At 33.6% G+C, this 20,757-nt stretch overlaps 1 protein-coding gene across 2 annotated transcripts in view; it reads right to left on the bottom strand.

Moving 5' to 3' along the window:
• LOC143238760 (uncharacterized) overlaps nt 1–8,610 on the bottom strand; it is a 58,770-nt gene extending 50,160 nt beyond the window's left edge. For both annotated transcript variants that reach the window (XM_076479274.1, XM_076479275.1), the window contains exons 1-2: nt 8,511–8,610; nt 2,250–2,313 (exon numbers count right to left, since the gene is read on the bottom strand). In XM_076479274.1, the coding sequence (XP_076335389.1) occupies nt 2,250–2,294 (45 nt within the window). In that variant the 5' untranslated portion in view covers nt 2,295–2,313; nt 8,511–8,610. The remainder of the gene's footprint in view (nt 1–2,249; nt 2,314–8,510) is intronic.
• Nucleotides 8,611–20,757: the final 12,147 nt, after the last annotated feature.

The following is a 20,757-nucleotide window of genomic DNA, read 5'->3' as shown; positions in this document are numbered from 1 at the left end:
GTTGTGAGAGAAGATAAAAGAAAAGAGTCAGTAGTTCATTTTTCGACCATCAGAAGGTAAGAAGTTTGAAATTGTTTAAGGAGTAACGGTGGTTATTGTTTTCGTCTTGTATATATAGCCCCCCGCTAGTACAAGCGGTAAGTCCACGGATTTACAACGCTAAAATCAGGGGTTCGATTCCCCTCGGTGGGCTCAGCAGATAGCCTGATGTGGCTTTGCTATAAGAAAACACACACACACATTCGTCTTGTATAGATGTTAAAACATTTGAAGCATTTATATGTTCTTTGTCAGTTCTGTTGGATAATCCCTTGTGATCAGAGGCTTGTGAGCCAGGCATGGCCAGGGAGTTAAGGCTCTCGACTCGTTATCTGAGGGTCGTGGGTTCGAATCCCTTTCACACCAAACATGCTCGCCCTTTCAGCGGTGGGGACGTTATAATGTGACAATCAATCCCATTATTCGTTAGTAAAATAGTAGCCCAATAGTGATGATGATGACTATCTGTCTTCCCTCTAGTCTTACTCTACTAAATTAGAGACGGCTAACGCAGATAGCCTTCATATGGCGCGAAATTCAAAACAAACAAACAAAACAAAGAGAGACTTGTACATGTAATTGGTTCTTGAATCGGTTCTCTCCCGTTTTTATTTCAGTTAGAACAGCCATGATGATATATTTCAAAATGGTATATCTACTTTGAAAAATGTTAAGGAAATTGTGTTGTTTCATGTTCCTTATAATTCCAATGAACTAATGGTGACATTATTCATTAGAAGAACTACTTATAAGTATAGAGTGCTAAGGATTATATGGACCTCCCTAACAATTTGGACCAAAAACTACAATTATCTAACGTATCCATAATTCGTAGTTACGTCAACTAGACGCTTCACCTTACCAACCCTATCAACCACTTTACCTCTAAAGCAAACAACAGATCCAAATTTTCACAGATGTACTGGTTGCTATGCCAAATTTTTCGAGCCATCAATTTTTTTTATAAACGAAGCTTTATAAAGTTTGTACTTGTTAACTAAAACTACTGCAGAGTTTGCAATCTGTTGAGGTTATCGATGAAACATAAGATGGCCCGGCGTGGCTAGGTGGTTAAGGCACACGACTCGTAATCCGAATGTCGCGGATTCGAATCCCCGTCACACCAAGCCTACACGCCCTTTCAGCCGTGGAGATGTTATAATGTAAGAGTCTATCCCACTATTCGTTGGTAAAACAGCAGCCCAAGAGTTGGCGGTGGGTGATGATGACTAGCTGCCTTCCCTCTAGTCTTGCACCCCTAAATTAGGGACGGCTAGCGTAGATAACTCTCGTGTAGCTTTGCGCCAAATTCAAACCAAAAAATGTCTTAAGTTTTCATTGTAGAACTTCATTCGTGGAATGAAAAGTTTCATCATTTAATATACATAAGAAAATAAAATTGACCAGCCTATCTAATTTGTGTTTTTGACTTAGCTATTTAAGTTTATACTTCTGTTGCTAAATTATTTTCAACTACTGAAACCGCACAAGTTTCTTATGCGTCGGTTAGACTTATTTTCATAAAATAAAAAGGTTATATTTACTATTTGTAAATTTACTCGAAATTTACTGTAACTATAACAGGAAGGATAATTTAATCGTCATTTTACAACAGGTAAAAACATTGTTAATTACCCCCCAGTGGCTCAGCGGTATGTCTGCGGACTTACAACGCTAAAAACCGGGTTTCAATACCCGTGGTGGGCAGAGCACAGATAGCCCGGTGTGTAGCTTTGTACTTAATTCAAAACAACTGGAGCCCGGCATGGCCAAGCGTGTTAAGGCGTGCGACTCGTAATCTGAGGGTCGCGGGTTCACATCCCTGTTGCACCAAACACGCTCGCCCTTTCAGCCGTGAGGGCGTTATAATGTGACGGTCAATCCCTCTTATCGTTGGTAAAAGAGTAGCCCAAAAGTTGGCGGTTGGTGGTAATGACTAGCTGCCTTCCCTCTAGTCTTACACTGCTAAATTAGGGACGGCTAGCGCAGATAGCCCTCGAGTAGCTTTGCTCGAAATTCCAAAAAACAAAAACAAAACAAACATTGTTAATAAATAACCCCCTTGATATTTATAATTTTTTGCGGTTATTGAAAGTTGTCCTGTCTCAAAATTTACAAATATATTTCAATTATCAAATTCTTTCACTGTGTGATTTCTGAGTTAATGAGAACTATAGCAGTGTTTTATTTCTAACGTAGTTGATACTTACTTTTGTGGTTAAGCTTTTATTTTGTTTTTCACTTGCATTCATCATTACGCATAAGTATCTCCACCTAGTAGAAAATTAAAAGAAATATAACTATTTTAAATAACAAAATAACTCTTCTAACAAAGAGTGTATAACTTAGCCCACTTACTAATCTTACAATTTAAAAAAAAAAACATTAAGAAAATTCCAGTTTGATTGAGGTAATAGCCAAGTGAATTATCTTGTTATTGTATAGCATTTGTAAAATACATGTACGTCGGTTAATGTTTACCTTAAGTTGATCTTCATTCATTTGGAAATTTGTGGTTGCACGCAGTTATATGAAAGCCACAAGACAAAGTGGTATTAGGTAATTTTCAATAAAACAAGGTTACAAGGAGAGTGTTTCTCGGTGGATATTCTGGCTAGGTTCTGTTTCCACTTCACCATATTTTACTGTAAAAATGCAAGATATAAAGCATAACAAAGAAGCGAGCTCTCGAAAAAATATCTCCACAGTAAAGAGACTTGCTCAAAATCATTAATAATGTCGTGCGCAGCTGAATAAAACAAGATTAATAGCTCAGTAACTATATCTGAGATTTTATTAAGCGTTTGATGTTCGAATCTTGGCTCTAGATGTTTAACGATAGGTTGATAGCAGACTACTTAATGAAACCATCACCGCGTCTATCATAACAAGCCAAACAAGGAGTGTAATCAACACTTGCTAACATAACGATCACTATTTCATGAAATATTTATGACACAAATACTGCGTAAAATATATATAATCGTTATATTTACGCACAGAATGAGTATTAGTGTCTTGACGTCGAACAACAAATATTTCGTATGCAATTCCACTGCTGCTCTCTTCTTGGTTATTGTTTGTAGTTGTGTCTGTAAAACCTCGTATGCTCAGCCCATCTTTGAGGTATTGTCCAAAATAACTTTACCTTTTTATTTTATTTAGTATGTATTACGTACAATAAAACTATCTATGGACAGGACCTGAGTTGCTCTTTCGGTTCAGTATTTCGTTGCTATCATAGAAATGGATTAAGAAGAGGAGGTTTCAATTGAAAAATTATTTAAATAATAACAGTGTTTTTAACCACAGAAATAACCTATCAGAATTAGAACATGCTACTTGTTAAAACAAGAGAAAATATAACATGTAAAGGTTCTTATATATACAATAACAACATGTAAAGTTTGTTAAATACACAATACACAAAAAATGTATCAACTGTTATAATACGTAAAGGGTATAAGATATGCTTTAATATCATGAAATAGTACAGCGTACAAAAAGTTACTATGCACCAATAATCCAGTATTAACTGGTGCAATATACAAATAGTTAATGCAAAACACATAATTTAAAACCAACAGGTACAATGTGTATAGATTATGAAAAAGTCTGATCTAAGAATAAATGGTACACAACACAACATTATATGTGTCAGGCAAAATTATGAAAGCAAACAAAAATAACGTGATAAAACAACATAAACCTGAAAACAAACTTCATTCAGCGTACAAGCACACCCGACAAATAGGTTTCCCGCGAGGAAACCGATAAGTTTAGAATGCCAAAATTCAGCGTTCAATTCCCTGCAGTGGACACAGCAAATAACCCAATGTCACTTTAGTCTAAAACAAACAAATCATACAAACAGTTAGATAGCGTAGCGTAAAGCTTTGATTAAACTTCAACCCACAGTAATAAAGGTTAGCAAAGACAGGGGCCATTCCAAAATTAAATTCATCAATACTAAACTTAAATATCAAAATTATTACTAAATTCTTGAAAAAAATCAATCCTGCTGCTATAAAGATTAGGCCTAAGTTATATGTTCAAACTACTTCATAAACTAAGTAAATATAGACGCTCAGTTTTACTAAAAACTTAACAATAGAGTGTTTCTTCTTTGATTTTAATAGTTTTATATGTAAACTTTATCCGTGTTCTCAAATTCACTTTGAAATGCACAGCACGATACAATAATAGTCATTTGCAATATCATATTGTTAAATTATTAACATATATTTAGGTTTAAAGAAGAAAATCAATTTTAAAACCATTTTTGGTCAGATAGTTAGCGTGCCTATTCTATGAATCATAAGATTTGTTTGTTTTGAATTTCGCGCAAAGCTACTCGAGAGTTATCTGCGTTAGCCATTCCTAATTTAGCAGTGTGAGACTAGAGAGAACGCAGCTAGCCATCACCACCAACCGCCAACTCTTGGGCTACTCTTTTGTCCAACGAATAATGGGATTGGTCGTTACATTATAACGCCCGCACGGCTAAAAGGGCGAGCATGTTTGATGTGACGGGATTCGAACCCCAACCCTCAGATTACGAGTCGAGTGCCTTACATCTCACTATTTGGTCAGACAAAAGTAATATATTTTTTAGTATCTGCCTTCCCTCTGGTTTATCAGCTCAAATATAGGAATAACTATGCTAAGATAGTCATTGTATGTATTCAAAATTATAAAATAAGCGAAGTCAATTTAGTTTACTCAGTAAAAGTTGTTATTTGTTTTTCTTCATCTCCTTTATCTATATTGCTTCAATTGGACTCAACTATTTTTACTTGTCCTAAGCCAAATCAGGCCAAAAATTTCGACTCTACGCTCAAGTACAGTCGCCGAATCATCACAGACTACAAACAGATTTGAATCGACCTATCGGACATTAGCAGAGCAGTCGCCAGGAGAGTAGAGCAACTTCTGCAGACGGAAGACAGCAGCCTCCCTCCATACGGCTACGTGGAAGTAAACAAGCACATGATATCCCGGTATAGTTTCTGTGGTCAACGAGTGAAGAATTATTGAAGACTCTGCCTCTAAGAGCTTGCACGCACGAGCATGAGCTTCGTGCCAATTTAGCATCTTTCCAGAAAAGCGGAAAAGAGCTAGGACATCTGAAAAGCCTCCAGGTCTAGAGCCAACATGATGGAATGAGGGAACTCCAGTGAATCCACTGGATGCGACAACGATTAGAAGTAGGACATGTGTAAGTCTGCCCATAATTCCATGAGCACAAAAAATACCACGTTGTAACCAGTTAACATGAAAGCAAGTGTTCACAGCACTGGATAGAAAACATATAGCAATAAATAGACACAACAAAAAAGAAGGTGTCTTGTTCCAACTATTATAATTAAATGTCACGATTAAAAGAGACAAATAAATTGAAATAAAATTTTTTTACTAGCTTTAGCCCCCGCTAGTATAGCGATAAGTCTACAGATTTACAACACTAAAATCAGGGGTTCGATTCCCCTCGGTGGGCTCACCAGATAGCCCGATGTGGCTTTGCTAGATGAAAAAACAAACAAACACTAGCTTTAGCTGGAAATCTCGAAAATCTCAAATATTCATTTGTCTTGAAATAACTAAATCTGGGGTAATAAACATAGACCATTTGTTTTAAGCCTCTTTCGACTGGCTGCCTTCCTTTGTAATGCCCAAAATAAATTTAAAATTATCTTACTTGACACTGAAGACTTCCACTAATCAAACATTGTTGTTGCTTTTCTTTGGTTTTACAGCGCAAAGTTACACAACGAGCTATTTACACTTTGTCCATTATGAACCCTGGATTTCAGCACCACAATTCTGTAAACTTCCACTAGGAAGGTGAACTTGATTAAAATAAATGATCTTATAACCTGAAGTTTTGTAAACATTTCATTTTCAAGTTTATAAAATAAATAAGTATAGTTTAGCAGCTTAGATACAAAAACAGTAAATATTAAAGGACCCTTATAACTTCTTGACCAGTTACTGCTAAACAGTTATAAGATTTCGTGAACAATTTAAAACAAATGCCATTTTTCAAAAGCCCTATATGGTAATTAACAGACTGTTTAGGGTTTATATTAAGACTCGTGGTAGTTGAAATAATGTACAAATAAGTCGTCCACTTGCATGTACCTTTATGTAATATCAGGTCATTCCATAATTAATGTCCTAAAATTTAATACAGAAAATGCATCACCATTTCTGTCTTTGTAGAAAGCTTTAATGACTAAAATATGTAGTAGGACGTGTATAAAAATGTTCAGACAAATAAAATAAACTAACCCAACTCTACTTTTTTAGATCTTTAATCAAATAAACCCATATGAAAATGAATGTGTCTGAGGAGCACATTAGGCATATAATGCTTTATGAGTTTAAAAAAAGCAATAGTGCAGTAGAAACTACACGAGACATTCAAGGTGTTTATGGTGCAGGGTCTCGTAATGAAAGAAAATGTCGAAAGTGGTTTCAGAAGTTCAGATCAGGTGATTACAGCTTAAGTGATGCACCACGTTCGTGTCGTCCTGTTGAATTTAAGGATGACTTGCTGCTGACTGCACTTGATGAAGATTGTGCTGTATAACCGAACGTACGATGATAATGACTTTTGGGTCAAAGATATAATTAAACAGTATCAAAACCTAGATGATAGTGAAAACACCAACCTGCGAATAACTACTGTCCATGTGTTTAACAGATTTTCATACCCAAACTTCTAACTTAAAAATAACAGTCTGCATATGGTCACTTTTTAAATACAAGAATTTTCTTTGGTTGATGATTGGATCTACGTCAAAAGGAAGTCGGTTGTTTTTATAACATTTTCTATGTCGAGACTCATGTCCACAGGTGTATGCAGTATTTTTACAGTTATAATTCTCGTCAGTTCCCATAGGCAAGGATAATAAAACTTTAACGGAAAGCTTTAACACCTATAAATGTATGATACAAGCTGATAACTAAGTTAAAGTTAGGATAAAGTTTCAGTAAAGGATAACCTTCTTTACTAAAGGGAATAGTGAATTTTCTTTAAGGTACTAAGTGAGCGATTTAACAAAAGTGACAGACTAAATCAGCGAAATATATAAAGAAGTTTACAAAAACTCAGTAGAGCGAATATCTCTTGTTTATTTGAAGTTAAGCACATAGCTACAAGTGAGCTATCTGTGTTCGACCCACGACTAGTATCGAAACTTGGTTTGTAGCGTTGTAAGTTCGCAGCCATATCGCTGTACCACTAGGGAGCTCTGCTATCCAGCGTTAAGCGTATTCGACTCTCAAACACCACGAAAATGTGCCTGTATCTCCGTCGTTGTCAATGAATAAGGGTAATTTCTGATAGAACAATGAGTAATAATATTCTACACACGTCCATCAATTTTCATCAAAACCCAATGATTTTTGACTGAGTTATGGAGCAAAATTAGTGTAAAAAATCGGTTCCATATTAACAGATAGAGAAATGTTTTAATTTCCGCAACTTTGTTTATGACCTTGACCCTTTTTGTTTAAATTATATTCGGTTGTTTTTAAGAAAACTTGCTGAGAAAGACACACACAAACATAACTTCATTCACCTTCTGTGATGATTAAAGAAACAAACTTTGTCACGCTTGAATGCATACATTGTCTTAATATAATATATATAACACATTGGACTTTTGCAAATAAACGACTTTTTGCTCCAGTTGTGAGATCTTTTCATGATCATTTCAATCTGCCGTTTTGGTTTTTTACTCAGATTAAAAGTTACGTAGATATTAGCAATGCCTTATTTTGCTGGACTTCAGAAATAGCAATAACTCTCGTGAAAATACAAGCCGAAACATCAGGCATAAGATGAAAAGAAAATGTTTATTTGGGATTTTTCTGAAACACGCCACCTTATCTGTATTCTGAAAAAAAGTAAATAACTTACTGAACTACAAGAGCAAACGATATAATAAAATGTTGTAGAAAAGTCACAATACTTTTAAAGGTATTCTATACAAATTTAACTATTGTATGCTAATAATAAAGGAACAAAATAGCATAATAAATTAAGAATTTCAAAGTTAGTATAAAAATAATAATAATAATAGAGTAAAACCAAAAAACGTGCAATGGTATAATGCTCAAATAAACTATGGTAGATATTTTAATAACAAGTATACTTTTTTTTTACAACTGAACAAAGAAATAATATTTCTGTTGCACGAACAATTTTACATTTTGAAAATAAACAAGTTAAAAGCGAATGAATGACTAAAGGTAATAATTTATATAAATCAAAATTACACTAAATCAATAACCAATAACACCAACCCATGACCTGTGCAAATGGATATATGTATGTCCAGTTGTTTGCTACGAACAGTCTGACATAATAATCACTTGCTTTACTTGATACACGTTACGAGCCTATCCAAGCAAGCTTTTACTTCAACACAATTAAAACACACCTACGAAAACTTCGACCCTACCTTAAACAACCTAAGTAACATCCATAGTCAACTGCTTATCAGAAACTTCATTCACTCACCCAGGCAACTCACCACACTGACTGAAATATAATGGCGGATCTGCTGCAGTGCCAGCATTGATCGGAGAGACTGACCTAGGACATGTTACCATGACAACCGTGGACACATGTACATTTCGTGATGCAGAAACTAAGAGCACTTAATGAATATTGCACTCTTTAAATTTTATGTTGGTTTTGTTATTTTATAACACACCTGTGAATAGTGTGCTAATGAGCAATAATAACTTCTTCCTATCATCTAAAATATGGCCAGAGTTTTTAAACTTATGAAAATATAACTGGTTAGCGTATGTTTCTATGTACTTATCTGTGACAGCTTCCCTAGTCTTATGACGTGCATCACACAATTTGTTTGTTTTTACAATAATAAATAACTTAAATATTAAGAAAGTTAGTTTTATAAGCAGTTATTTCGATATACTAATTTTGATGCTTGTTTTAGCAAAGTGGTAAACCAAATATATCAAAGTTTAGCATTAACTCTTAATTAGTTCTTATATTGAACTGTTCAAATAAAGCATACCTCAAGTAACCTTGTAAAATGTGCATGCGGTTATACATTTTACAGACGTTTTATTACAGTGTGCAATATGGTAAAGACTTTAGCTATAGTTTGTTTCTGTTTTTTTATAATTCACATTAACTTTCGCCGAAAGGGCTACTCTTCTGCCAGTTTCTTCCTTTTCATCTGCGACAGCAGATATCAAATTAATCACTTTAGAATGGTACTTTCGTGTCGTTAGCTCGAAATATTCAGGTGGCGGCATCTAATGTCAGTATATATACTTAATATGTTTGTTAGTGCCAACGTAATGCAAGAAAAGGGACAGTATATTTCCTAACTATTCTTGATTGTTTTCAGTACACAAGTATAGAAATTTAAAACGTACGTATAACATTTCTGACTAAACGCCAGTCATCTGCTAATTAAATCAGAGTCTGCATATGTTTCGTTAACAGTTTATATGACTAAATTACACAGTGGAATATTTAGGTTAGGAGCTAGAGAGGGCTCAGCCCCGAGACCCATGTTTTTAATGATAATTTTATTCTGTGTATGTGATTTTTCTTATAGCAAAGCCACATTAGGCTATCTGCTGAGTCAACAGAGGGGAATCGAACCCCTGATTTTATTATTGTAAATCCTTAATTTTATCCTATATAAAATTAAGTGGGATATAGAGCCCACAAAAATTATTAACCCTGGGGCCACACAACCTTAACTCTGTCACTGAGACTAGAACAATACCATACATGTCTCTTTACTTATCATTTCTTTTCACTTTAAATATACATTACAAAAATGAGTTATTTTGAAAAATTAAAAATTCATTCAGGACAGTTTATACATAAAAATAAAATAAATTTATTTCGTCGATAGCCAACATTGAAAATTATTCTATATTCTTTCCTCAGGACAGAAGCTACCGAAACATGTGGAGTTATTTTTAATATTGGCCTTGGTTAAATTGTTTCATTACGCATTTTAAAACCTTAGTTTTTTCTTCTTTATGTTTTATGAGTTATTTTGTTCTGATATATACATAAAATTGATGGCATATTTTTGAGTATTAAGTTATTTTAATATGTTTACATGCTAAATTAATATGGTTAATTTGATTAAAACTTGATTCGCAGTAGTTGATAAAAGAAACCAGAAAACTCATTATTTAATAAAATGTTTTCTGGATTCGCATATTTACTATATATGCTTATTATTTAAAGATAAAAATATATGGGTGGAATAGTAATTTAATAATTAAAGGACAGTTACAATAAACATGTTTAATATCTTAAAGTATTTCGAAAATTTACAAGAATGCACTGAAGTTGGGGACAAATTAATTAAATACAGTTTGACAAAAACTGTTATATATACTGATGTTATTGTCTCTATGAATAGAGTAATAACAGAGAAGGTAACGTATGATTGGATAAACATGTATGAGTTGTTATTATGGTCTGTATAAGTTGATTTAAATATTTGTTTATCAAAACACACATACACACCTGTTTTGTATGAAATTTTGTGCTTTTGATATAATCTTTTCGAAACAGATCAATGCTTTGTTCAGATAATATCCCTGTAATTTGGGTAAAATCATGCCTCGTCATATGCCACTAGTTATAAGTCGCCAAATTGTTGAACTGTCCAGAAATGGTATGAAGCAACTACACATTCCCAGAACAGTAGTGTATCCCAGAGTACTGTATCCAGAATATTGTAAGAAGGACTGTCTGCAAACCAGTATTAACCAGATTTTACAGCCGTCACCGTGTTATTTGGGCAAGACAGCATGCCAACTTACAGTTAGGGCACTGATGACGTGTCATCATTTCATATTAGTCCTTTTTCCGATTTGTTAAAGCAGCTGATAGGATTAGTGTTCATCATTTACCTGGAGAACAGATGAGGGAAAATTCTTATGGAAAAAAAAACTGTTTTTCACATCCTCCAAGAAAACGTCAATTGTATCTCCTACAAACATCACATGTAAACGATATTTCTGGCATATACTAGGAAAATGTTTACTGTTAACTTTGTGTACCAAGATAACTATGTCATTTCTGGCATATACTAGGAGAATGTTTACTGTTAACTTTGTGTACCAAGATAACTATGTCATTGCCCACAGTGCACGTAATGAACAGGATTACCTCAACCAGGAGGACATTAGAAGATTGTCATGGCCAGAAAAGTCTCCAGGTCGTAATCCCATTGAGAACTGTTGGGCAAAACAGAACTGAAAAAATTGCTAACCACAACGCTGAGTTGCAGAACCTTTTAGGGACAAGTTTGGATTAAATAACATGGATTACATCAATAACCTTATCGACAACATGCGACGTTTCTTTGCAGAAGTAATAAGAGGACCAACAAAATAATGAATGTTTAATATGAACTGATATGACGTTACAGATGCAGTTTATAATAATATGATGCTTTGCTTTGCCATTATATACGTTTTGGTAAAGTTTTGTTGTGATTGGTGAAATGCTGAAGTAACATCTTTTTACAGGTCGTTTTCTGTTCTAATAAATCGTTCATGATGTTCCTAGAACTTGTCTCATTATACAAATTATATATACAGATGTTTAATTTAAGATGCATTTCTCAGTTTAACAGTACGAAATGTATTTTATTCTATCTTAATAATAATGCTCTTATTTGTTACAAAATATATAAATATTTTAGTTAAGACTGTATATGGTAAATGATGTGAACATTTTAAATCATTTTATATACACCTTTACTTGTTTTAAACATACGCAGCTGTAGTTAAACTTCATGATTTCAGAAATAAGCAGACTCGAACATGTTTTGCTTATTTGATGTACAGAAAAACAGATTTTAGGCTTTTGTCCTTTCCATGAAACCAGTTTGCTCAATTTCTGTTTTACCACCATGGCTGCCAGTGATTTAGAGATGGTGTCTGTTGTGTTTTGTAATGAAATATTTGAATTAGAACGTTTCATACAGTATTTATAATACTTAAATAAACGTAAAAATATGCTTCCTTATAAAGAAAATATAGCAATCCGTTTATTTTACTTTCCAGTATCACAAATGCAGTATGTAATTTATTTCTAATAGTCTGTTAAAATGTGGATAAATTGCAATACGTGTCTCTACGTTTAAGCAATTTTAAACCAAACGTGAAGCTGATTAAACTGTTCCACTGAACAAGTTCCCAAGCCAAATCTGCTCATCTAACATACCAACTACACCAATTCCAGAGAAAAATTTGCTCGTCGAGAAGGCCAGACTGTTCCACATAACAAATAAAACACATTCCAGAGCTGAAACTGGTTGTCCAGCAGATCGACTGTTCGACTGAATAAACAGGGCACGTTGGATCCAGAGCTGTTGAGCTGTCACACCAAAGAACACATTCCAGAGCTGGAACGTACAACATTTTTGCCAAATGAAACTCTCACTTGAATCACGCCCCCTGACGTAAATGGCATAAGTCCACAAACTTGGAACACTAAAATCAAGAATTCCATTCTCGTTGGTGAAAACAACAGATAGCCCAATATGGTTTTGCTATAAGGAAAACATTCACACTTAAATCACGTATATGTAATTGTCAGTAAGTAGTGACATTTTTTGTGTTGTTCTCACTACATTTCTTTTTTTTTATGCCATAAAGACAAATGACTAAAATGTAAGAATTATTCCAACACAATTTATGACAATGTACAATTGAGATTGTTTGCTTTTATATTTCAATAAAGAGCAAATTATAAATTACGAAATATATTGATTGAAAACGATCTTTGAAGCTCACAGAATTACCCAGAAGGATTCTAATGCATTATAAATATCTTCTATTTTAACAGAACTGAAATGGCAGCAGCAGCAATTCCCGCCTTGAATTAAAACTTTTAGAACTGATTTGTTATATTTATGTTTGTTTTTATAATGTGTTACGAAACTGAAAGTTTCTGTCATGTTATATACATTTTCCGTGTTTGTTCTAGAGTACTACTTACTTTATGGCTCAGCTTGGCCAGATGGATTGAAGCATTCGACTCATAATCTAAGAATAGCGGGTTCGAATCCCTCTCGCACCAAACATGCTCGCCCTCCTAGCCATGGGAACGTTATAATGTTACAGTCAATCCCACTATTCGTTGGTAAAAGAGTAGCCCAAGAGTTCGTGATGGATGGTGATGACTAGCTGTCTTCCTTCTAGTCTTACACTGCTAAATTAGGGATGGTTAGCGCAGATAGCCCTCGTGTAGCTTTGCGCGAAATTCAAAAACAAACAAGCAAACAAACTATTTACTTTTGGGGCACCCTATAGCCACCCAGTGACACTACGGCATGTCTGCGGACGACTTACTCCGCTAAATACTAAATTTCGGTACCCGTGGTGAGCAGAGTATAGATAGCTCTTTGTACGTAATTCTACAACACACAAACAAACACCTTTTCGTTAGAAAATGCGACTATTCCAGTCAACCTTACATTCATACTTAGGTTTCGTACAAGATACATTTTGAACATTCGGTTTACAGATATTTGGCCATATGAAATGCATCAAAGTGTAATTAAAATGGAAAGTTAGGATACATGTCACATTCTATATGAAAAGAGTTCAGGCTAAGTATATCAAGTATAGTGTTTTGATATATTTTAACAGAAGCTATAAATAATAAATCGTCATGGGCTTGTTTAACTTTCGTCTTCAATCATTTTACGTTATTTATTTATTCTATTTTGTCAGACGGTGGAACAGCGATAACTTTTTGGATTTGCAATGCTATAATTAACGATTCAATCCCCGTTGGTGGACACAACATGCAGCCTGATGTGGTGTTGCTATTACAAAGCACAAACACCTATTTTCTTTAAAAGCATAGATATAAAAGTGTCTATAGAGGCTGAGTATGTTATACAAAACGGTTTTAAAACTTCACCCTGATGTTATAGTTTATGCTACCACCTCCAGTCATGCCCTATCGTCAGGTTATGCATCTTAACAATAGCCCCGCAACCTACCTTGTACTCAAAAGTCAAATTCAAACGAAATCATTTGGCTTAAAATTTCTATCTAACGTTTTGTGTAACCATGTATTAATTATTATGCTTTTGATTCCCACTGACTCATGACAAGCCTGGGGTCTTGTAATGTTGAAAATTGGGATTCGAACCCTGCGCTGGACAAAGCACTGATAGTACGTTGTGCAGTATCATATTTAACAACAAAAGTAAATTTGATTTTGATAATACGGTTTTTTTAATTGCATAAGATATAATCCAGAGTAGATTGTTTAATTTTTTTCAAAATTTGATCTCAAGTTTTTTAGGTGTTCACTCCGTTTTCTTCTAATTTTTAAAATTAATACGTGCATTCCAGTGGACAAATCAACTCAAAGGAAATAAAGAAGGTAGAACAATGAAGAAATTGTAGCATATTTTGACTCTAGTTATATTAATTTCTAAAATTACTTTCATATTAGCCTCGATTAACAATGACTTTTACGTAAAACAAGTCATATCATAATAATGTAAACTAAACATAATAAGTGTTCTGTTAAAGACAGAATAAAAATAGAAAGTAACTGAATGATCTCAATTTGCAGCGTTATAATTATAACAAAGGTCATAAAGATTTTGTTTGCTTGTTTCAGAATTATAATTCTGCATAACTATCCATGATTTTGGAATGGTAGACAAAATGGAAGACTAAAAGTCAACAGTACCCAATGCTAAGTGTTGAGCTATTCTTGTTCGATCAAGTTTGATGTAACTTCTGTCGTGCATCCACAGACACAAAGTGTGAAGCACCACTTTGCTGCAACAGACTATGAAACCTCAGATTCATAATATAAGCATACTATCCACTAAGTCTCTTGCCGACTTGTTCATCAATATAGAATAAGACATCGTTTTTTTTTTTCAATTGTATTTATATACGTTTGTAACTTTTATTTTACTTCATTTAAATACTATGTTAGGTTTTGCTTTAATTTACTTTTTGCTTTTGTTTGCGTTGTACCAATTACTATAGCATAAAACATTAACTAATAATCTATATTTTAAATGCATATAACTTTTAAGTTCTATACTCTGCTGAGTAATATTTAAATAATCTTGAATTTTTCTTCGTGTGACACACGTGACACATTTCTTCTAGATATTTTATCTTCTCTATTTTTTCCACTACTCCGTCAACAAGTATGAAATTATATGTAAGTTACTCACTATAAAATCGTTATTACTCAGACAAATCATGTTTTTATAGTCTTCAATTTCGTTTCACTATGGAGTTACCTAATGAAGAATAAGTCTTCTTACTGAAACACCCACCTGTTACCTCCTTCTTTTAGGAATTGTCAGCAGTTTTCTGTTACATATATATATATATATATATATATATATACATATATTAATTATAACCAATAGAAAGGTAAGTTTATTTTCATGATTGAAATGACGTATTTTACCATTTTATATCCTGAACAGATAAGAATCAATTTCACTAATAATACAACTTCCATTCCCATAAGAATTCCAATAGTTAGCTTGAAGGAATTTGTAATGAGACTTGTTGCATAGTTAGAAAGCCAGAAAAATTGGGATTGGTAGAGGAGAATGTCTGCTTTTTGCTTGTTATTAGGTTACGTTATTTAGTGGATTATTTAATTAAACAAAAATTGTTTACTGCATTACTACCATTAGTACTAAAAAGTAGGTTTAAATATCACACTCACAGTAAGTAATAAGAAGTTTGGGTAAGTACGTTATTTCTTGTTTTTCATGTTTATTTTTTATTTATTATTATAAAAGTAACTAAAATGTAAACATGTGGATATTTTTAGTTAACATTAGATTCGGTTAAATATATAGTAATATAATAAAAAATGTTTTACGAGACACACGCGAGTAGTTGAAGTCACTCGTGTATAACGTAATTCGATAGCATAACGTGAGCTGTACGTGCCCTGCGTGATTTTCAGCTTTCAATAGCATGGATAGTAGATAGATACAATTCAAAAGGCAATAAAAAATAAAATTTAATTATAAATAGATGTATATTGTTACCAGCTTAAAGCTGTTACAATTTCAAGTCATTCTAGAAAGGTAAAAAAAGGTAATTTAAATTCATTTCTTTTTTTAGTGGTTATGGGATCGGCCAAACTGACATAATCCCGTTTTGAGATAGAGTAGAGAAAATAACAGATAAAATATGAAGTTTTACTTTAAAAAAAAAACTTTTGAAACGGAAATGTATTATTAGTCTTAACATGAAAATGACTTTGCACACAGAATTTTTAAAACAAATACTCAGTAGTGTATCAAAAATACTTCACTAAAAGAAATAATTTTTTGTATGTGAAAGACTTATAGTTTTAATTGAAAGTCTGCCAAAGTTTGTAGAGATATGCACAATATATTGAAAGCTAGAAGTATTAAATCTATAAAGACTTTAAACAAGTACAAAGATAATGTGGCCGGAAAACTGTATTAGCCAGCACTATGTATAAAAGTCCAAACCAGCAAGAAACACGCTATACATTTATACATATATATAAAAATTTGTGAAAATTTATATAGAAAGGTAAGAATGTAATTTTTTACAATAATAAGAAATACCCAACAAGAGGTCTCAGTAGTGAGTTGCACGGCCGTCATTGCGAATAACTTCAAACATTCGCTTTGGCATGGTCGATATAAGCGTTTGCAGATGGCTGGCTGGAATGTTATTCCAAGTGGTGAAGATGGCTTCACGAAGACCATGCACTGTTTGGAATTGACGTCTATTTCTATACACTTCCCTTGCCATCCACCCCCAAACATTTTCAATGGCGTTCAGTTCGGGCGAATACGCTGGATGGTCCAAAAGAATCACGTTATTCGCCATGAAAAAGTCCTTTGTCCTGCGAGCATTGTGAATTTCAGTGTTGTCCTGCTGAAAGATCCAGTCATTTTCACACAAGCGAGGGCCTTCAGTCAATAAGGATGTTCTCTCCAACATGCCAATGTAGCCAGCTGCTATTTGACGTCTTTGTATAATTTGAAGCTCCATTGTTCCATGGAAGGAGAACGCACCCCAGATCATGATGTCGTGTATAAAATGTCTCCGGTGGAATATCCTTATCGTGCCAGTAACGTTGGAAGCCATCTGGACCATCCAGGTTAATTTTTTCTTATCAGAGAACAAAACCTTTTTCCAATTTTCTACGTCCCATGTTTGATGCTTCGCAGCAAAGTTTAACCAAGCTGTTTCATGGTGCGGAAGGAAGACGTTTACGGTTTTTAAAGCCTTTCTCTTGTAGATGCCGTCTTATTGTTCTTGAGCTGCATTCTGCTTCCATAAGGGACTTAATCTGGTTCGACCATCGGCGACCACTTGAAATTGTCGTTCTGTATCTCTCAGGGTCTTTTAAGAAATTTGCAACAGCAGTTTTACTACGCCCAATCTCACCAGTGTTGGCAAGGTTGAGAGAGACTTTGCCTTTGCAGCTCGACAATTCTGTCACGTTCAAACTCTGTCAACTTTTTAGCCTTTTCCATATTTTTACCCAATGTAACACAGCAGATGTCAGTGGGAGATCTTGACAACGCTAATGTTTGAACACAAATGACTAAATTTCGTAACGTGTTATCAATTAACGCTTTGTTTCAGTATGGTCTTAAACTTTTGACCAGCTAGTATTTAGGCTAATTTCATAGTATTCACATTTTTCCTATTAAATGCTAAAAAAGTTTTAATTTTTATTTTTCCTTTTCTTATTTTCATCTTTCGAAGATCTACTCAGATAAGTGGTTGAGTCCAACAATGCAAAATGCATATTTTTCTTTATGTTCATTGGCCTTTAGATTTTGGCCAGCAGTGTATCATGTACTCGAAGTCTGTAAATTAATAGACTATCTCCTGTCGTACTGATGTGTTAAATATTAGACCCATCTTCTATCACTTAAAACTGACGTGACTGTAGCCTAATATGCTATCATTCATATTTATTAGCAAACACATTGACTTGTTAAGTATTACACGCACTAAAACATTTATTAACAGAACGTTAAACCTTATTTATTTACAGTTTAGCACAAATAAATTAAGTACATTCTACCTCTGGAGCTCTTAAGAACAAAATCTATAAACGTTTACGATAAAATATTTCAATTTTATTGTTTCTCACGATAAAAGATGTGGTCTAAAAAAAACACGATTCTTTTACATGCTATAAATACATCACATTTATAGTCTATCATTACATAATATACTTTACCTCAAAAATATGTTCTGTGTAAGTCTAACAAGGAAGAACGAATTTTGTATGTCAGTGAACCTAAAAGATGGTATAAAACTAATTTAGTTATTATTCCATTTCACGTAAAAATACAGAAAGCTAAATGTGTTAGAATAATAGAATGGTTTGTCATTCTTTCCATTTTATGGGCTACTTCTTCATGCTGTTAGAGAATGTAAACTTAACACCATGATAATATTTCAGTGATCCCTGTTGACAATTGAATTAATCAAGAAGAAATACTTATCATTCTTTAGAATTCTCATATACTTGTACCGAAAATACGTCATAAGGGTTATGTTTGAATGAACGTACTGATAACATTTACGGTCTGAAATAACTGTCATGGTACCCTATGCAGTATCTTAACAATAAAGAAAGAAGCTAGGAAGAAGATAGCATATGGTACCAGTATAGATTAGCAGAAATCCATTTAATAGCACTACGTAAATAAATTTTGATAAAAACAGTATTTAATACTATGTATTAAGTTTTATTGTCATGCCACTGCCCAAAAAGCATACAAAATTTTCAGTAGAGTGGAGAGTTCGCTTTATGTGATTTGGTTAGACTCTCCGTTAAATTGCTGATGCTTAAAACACTCCCCAAACACTGTAAAGTATATACTAGATCATGAGACCAAGCTAGGTAAATTTGAAAATGAGAAAGGAAGAGGCAGGACACTTCAACCTATTATATTAATGTCAAGAATCTTTGTTTGTGCAGCCTTTAGGAGAGAAGGGAAACTGCTACTGATCACAAACTAGGGATAACCTATCATGTACCAAATGACAAAAACATGTCCAGATCCACAATAACAAGAAGACTCAACGAGAATGGAATATTTGGTCTATAATAGTTCAATCTCCAAATATTGTCAAAAGACTTAAATTTGTAAAAAGTACCAAAACTGTCCTGTTGTTGATTGGAAAATAGTGTTGTGGATGGACAAGTCGAAATTCGACATATTTGGTATTCAAAGTGTAGGTTGTTCATCTCGCATAAGAAAGGTAAAAGATGCTTACCTTAATGCATAGCACATAATAAAGATATTTGGAAAATAAATAGAATAATGAGCTAATGCAAGCACTATCAAATTCCGATCCGTCATGGTATACCCAGTGGTTTGCGTATTATTGGTAAAGGATTCTATTACCTATAAGATAATGACCACAAACACTCATCCAACTTATGTAGAAATTACTTAGCTAAGAAATAAGCTGCTGAAATAATTTAAATGATACAATGACCCTCCCATACAACCCCGATATTAACTCAGTTGAGCAGTTCTAGGACTTGTATGTAAAATACTAGTAATTACCAGTATTGTTGCCAACTGTACTTTTGAGAATTTCGCCTAAAGTTTATAAATCGACGCGCAGAGAGTTAATTATATATTGTTGGTTTGTTTGTTTTTGAATTTCGCGCAAAGCTACTCGAGGGCTATCTGCGCTAGCCGTCCATAATTTATCAGTCTAAGACTAGAGGGAAGGCAGCTAGTCATCACCACCCACCGCCAACTCTCGGGCTACTCTTTTACTAACGAATAGTGGGATTGACCATCACATTATAACGACCCCACGGCTGAAAAGGCGAGCATGTTTGGTGCGACGATAAAAGATGCTTACCTTAATGCAGAGCACATAATAAAGATATTTGGAAAATAAATAGAATAATGGGCTAATTATTTTGTCATTCTTTCCATTTTATGGGCTACTTCTTCATGCTGTTAGAGAATGTAAATTTAACACTATGATAATGTTTCAGTTATCCCTGTTGACAATTGAATTAATCAAGAAGAAATACTTATCATTCTTTAGAATCCTCATACACTTTTTGGTATTAGATATTTTGAGATGTTTGTTTATATTCTGCCACTATGTCATGCTATTAGGGAAAACTTTTGACTTTGGTAAATTATAAGCATATACACTTAGTAGGTTTATTATAAAATTGAAACATATGGTGCATTTGGTATTTTGCTGATTATTTTTAAGTATTTTTGATGTAATGATATAAAAAGTTATTCATATTCTTCAAGTATGTAATTTCTGCATATTTCATTAGATTTGTCATGTTAGAGATCAATTTGTAGGCTCAGAAAACTTGCTTATTGACTACTTGGTACTTCTAAACAAATATTTTCCCCACGGGGATATTGAGATTTAGAAATAATGCTATGGTAACTTGTGGTGCATTATATTTTGCTTCATTTGTACTTTATACACAGATTTTACAATACATTAATCATTTCCTCCAGTTACAAATCAATGTTCTGTGTTGTTATATATAAAATTAAGTTTAATAGTTCTTGTTTTCACTTATTGTATGGCACAAATTTAACACTATGATAATGTTTCAGTGATCCCTGTTGACAATTAATATAGTATTAAAACACGTACAGTGTTTTAATGGTA

The sequence above is a fragment of the Tachypleus tridentatus genome, chromosome 13 (genome assembly GCF_004210375.1).
Source record: "Tachypleus tridentatus isolate NWPU-2018 chromosome 13, ASM421037v1, whole genome shotgun sequence".
Classification (NCBI taxonomy): domain Eukaryota; kingdom Metazoa; phylum Arthropoda; class Merostomata; order Xiphosura; family Limulidae; genus Tachypleus; species Tachypleus tridentatus.
This window is presented reverse-complemented; position numbering and strand designations above follow the sequence as displayed.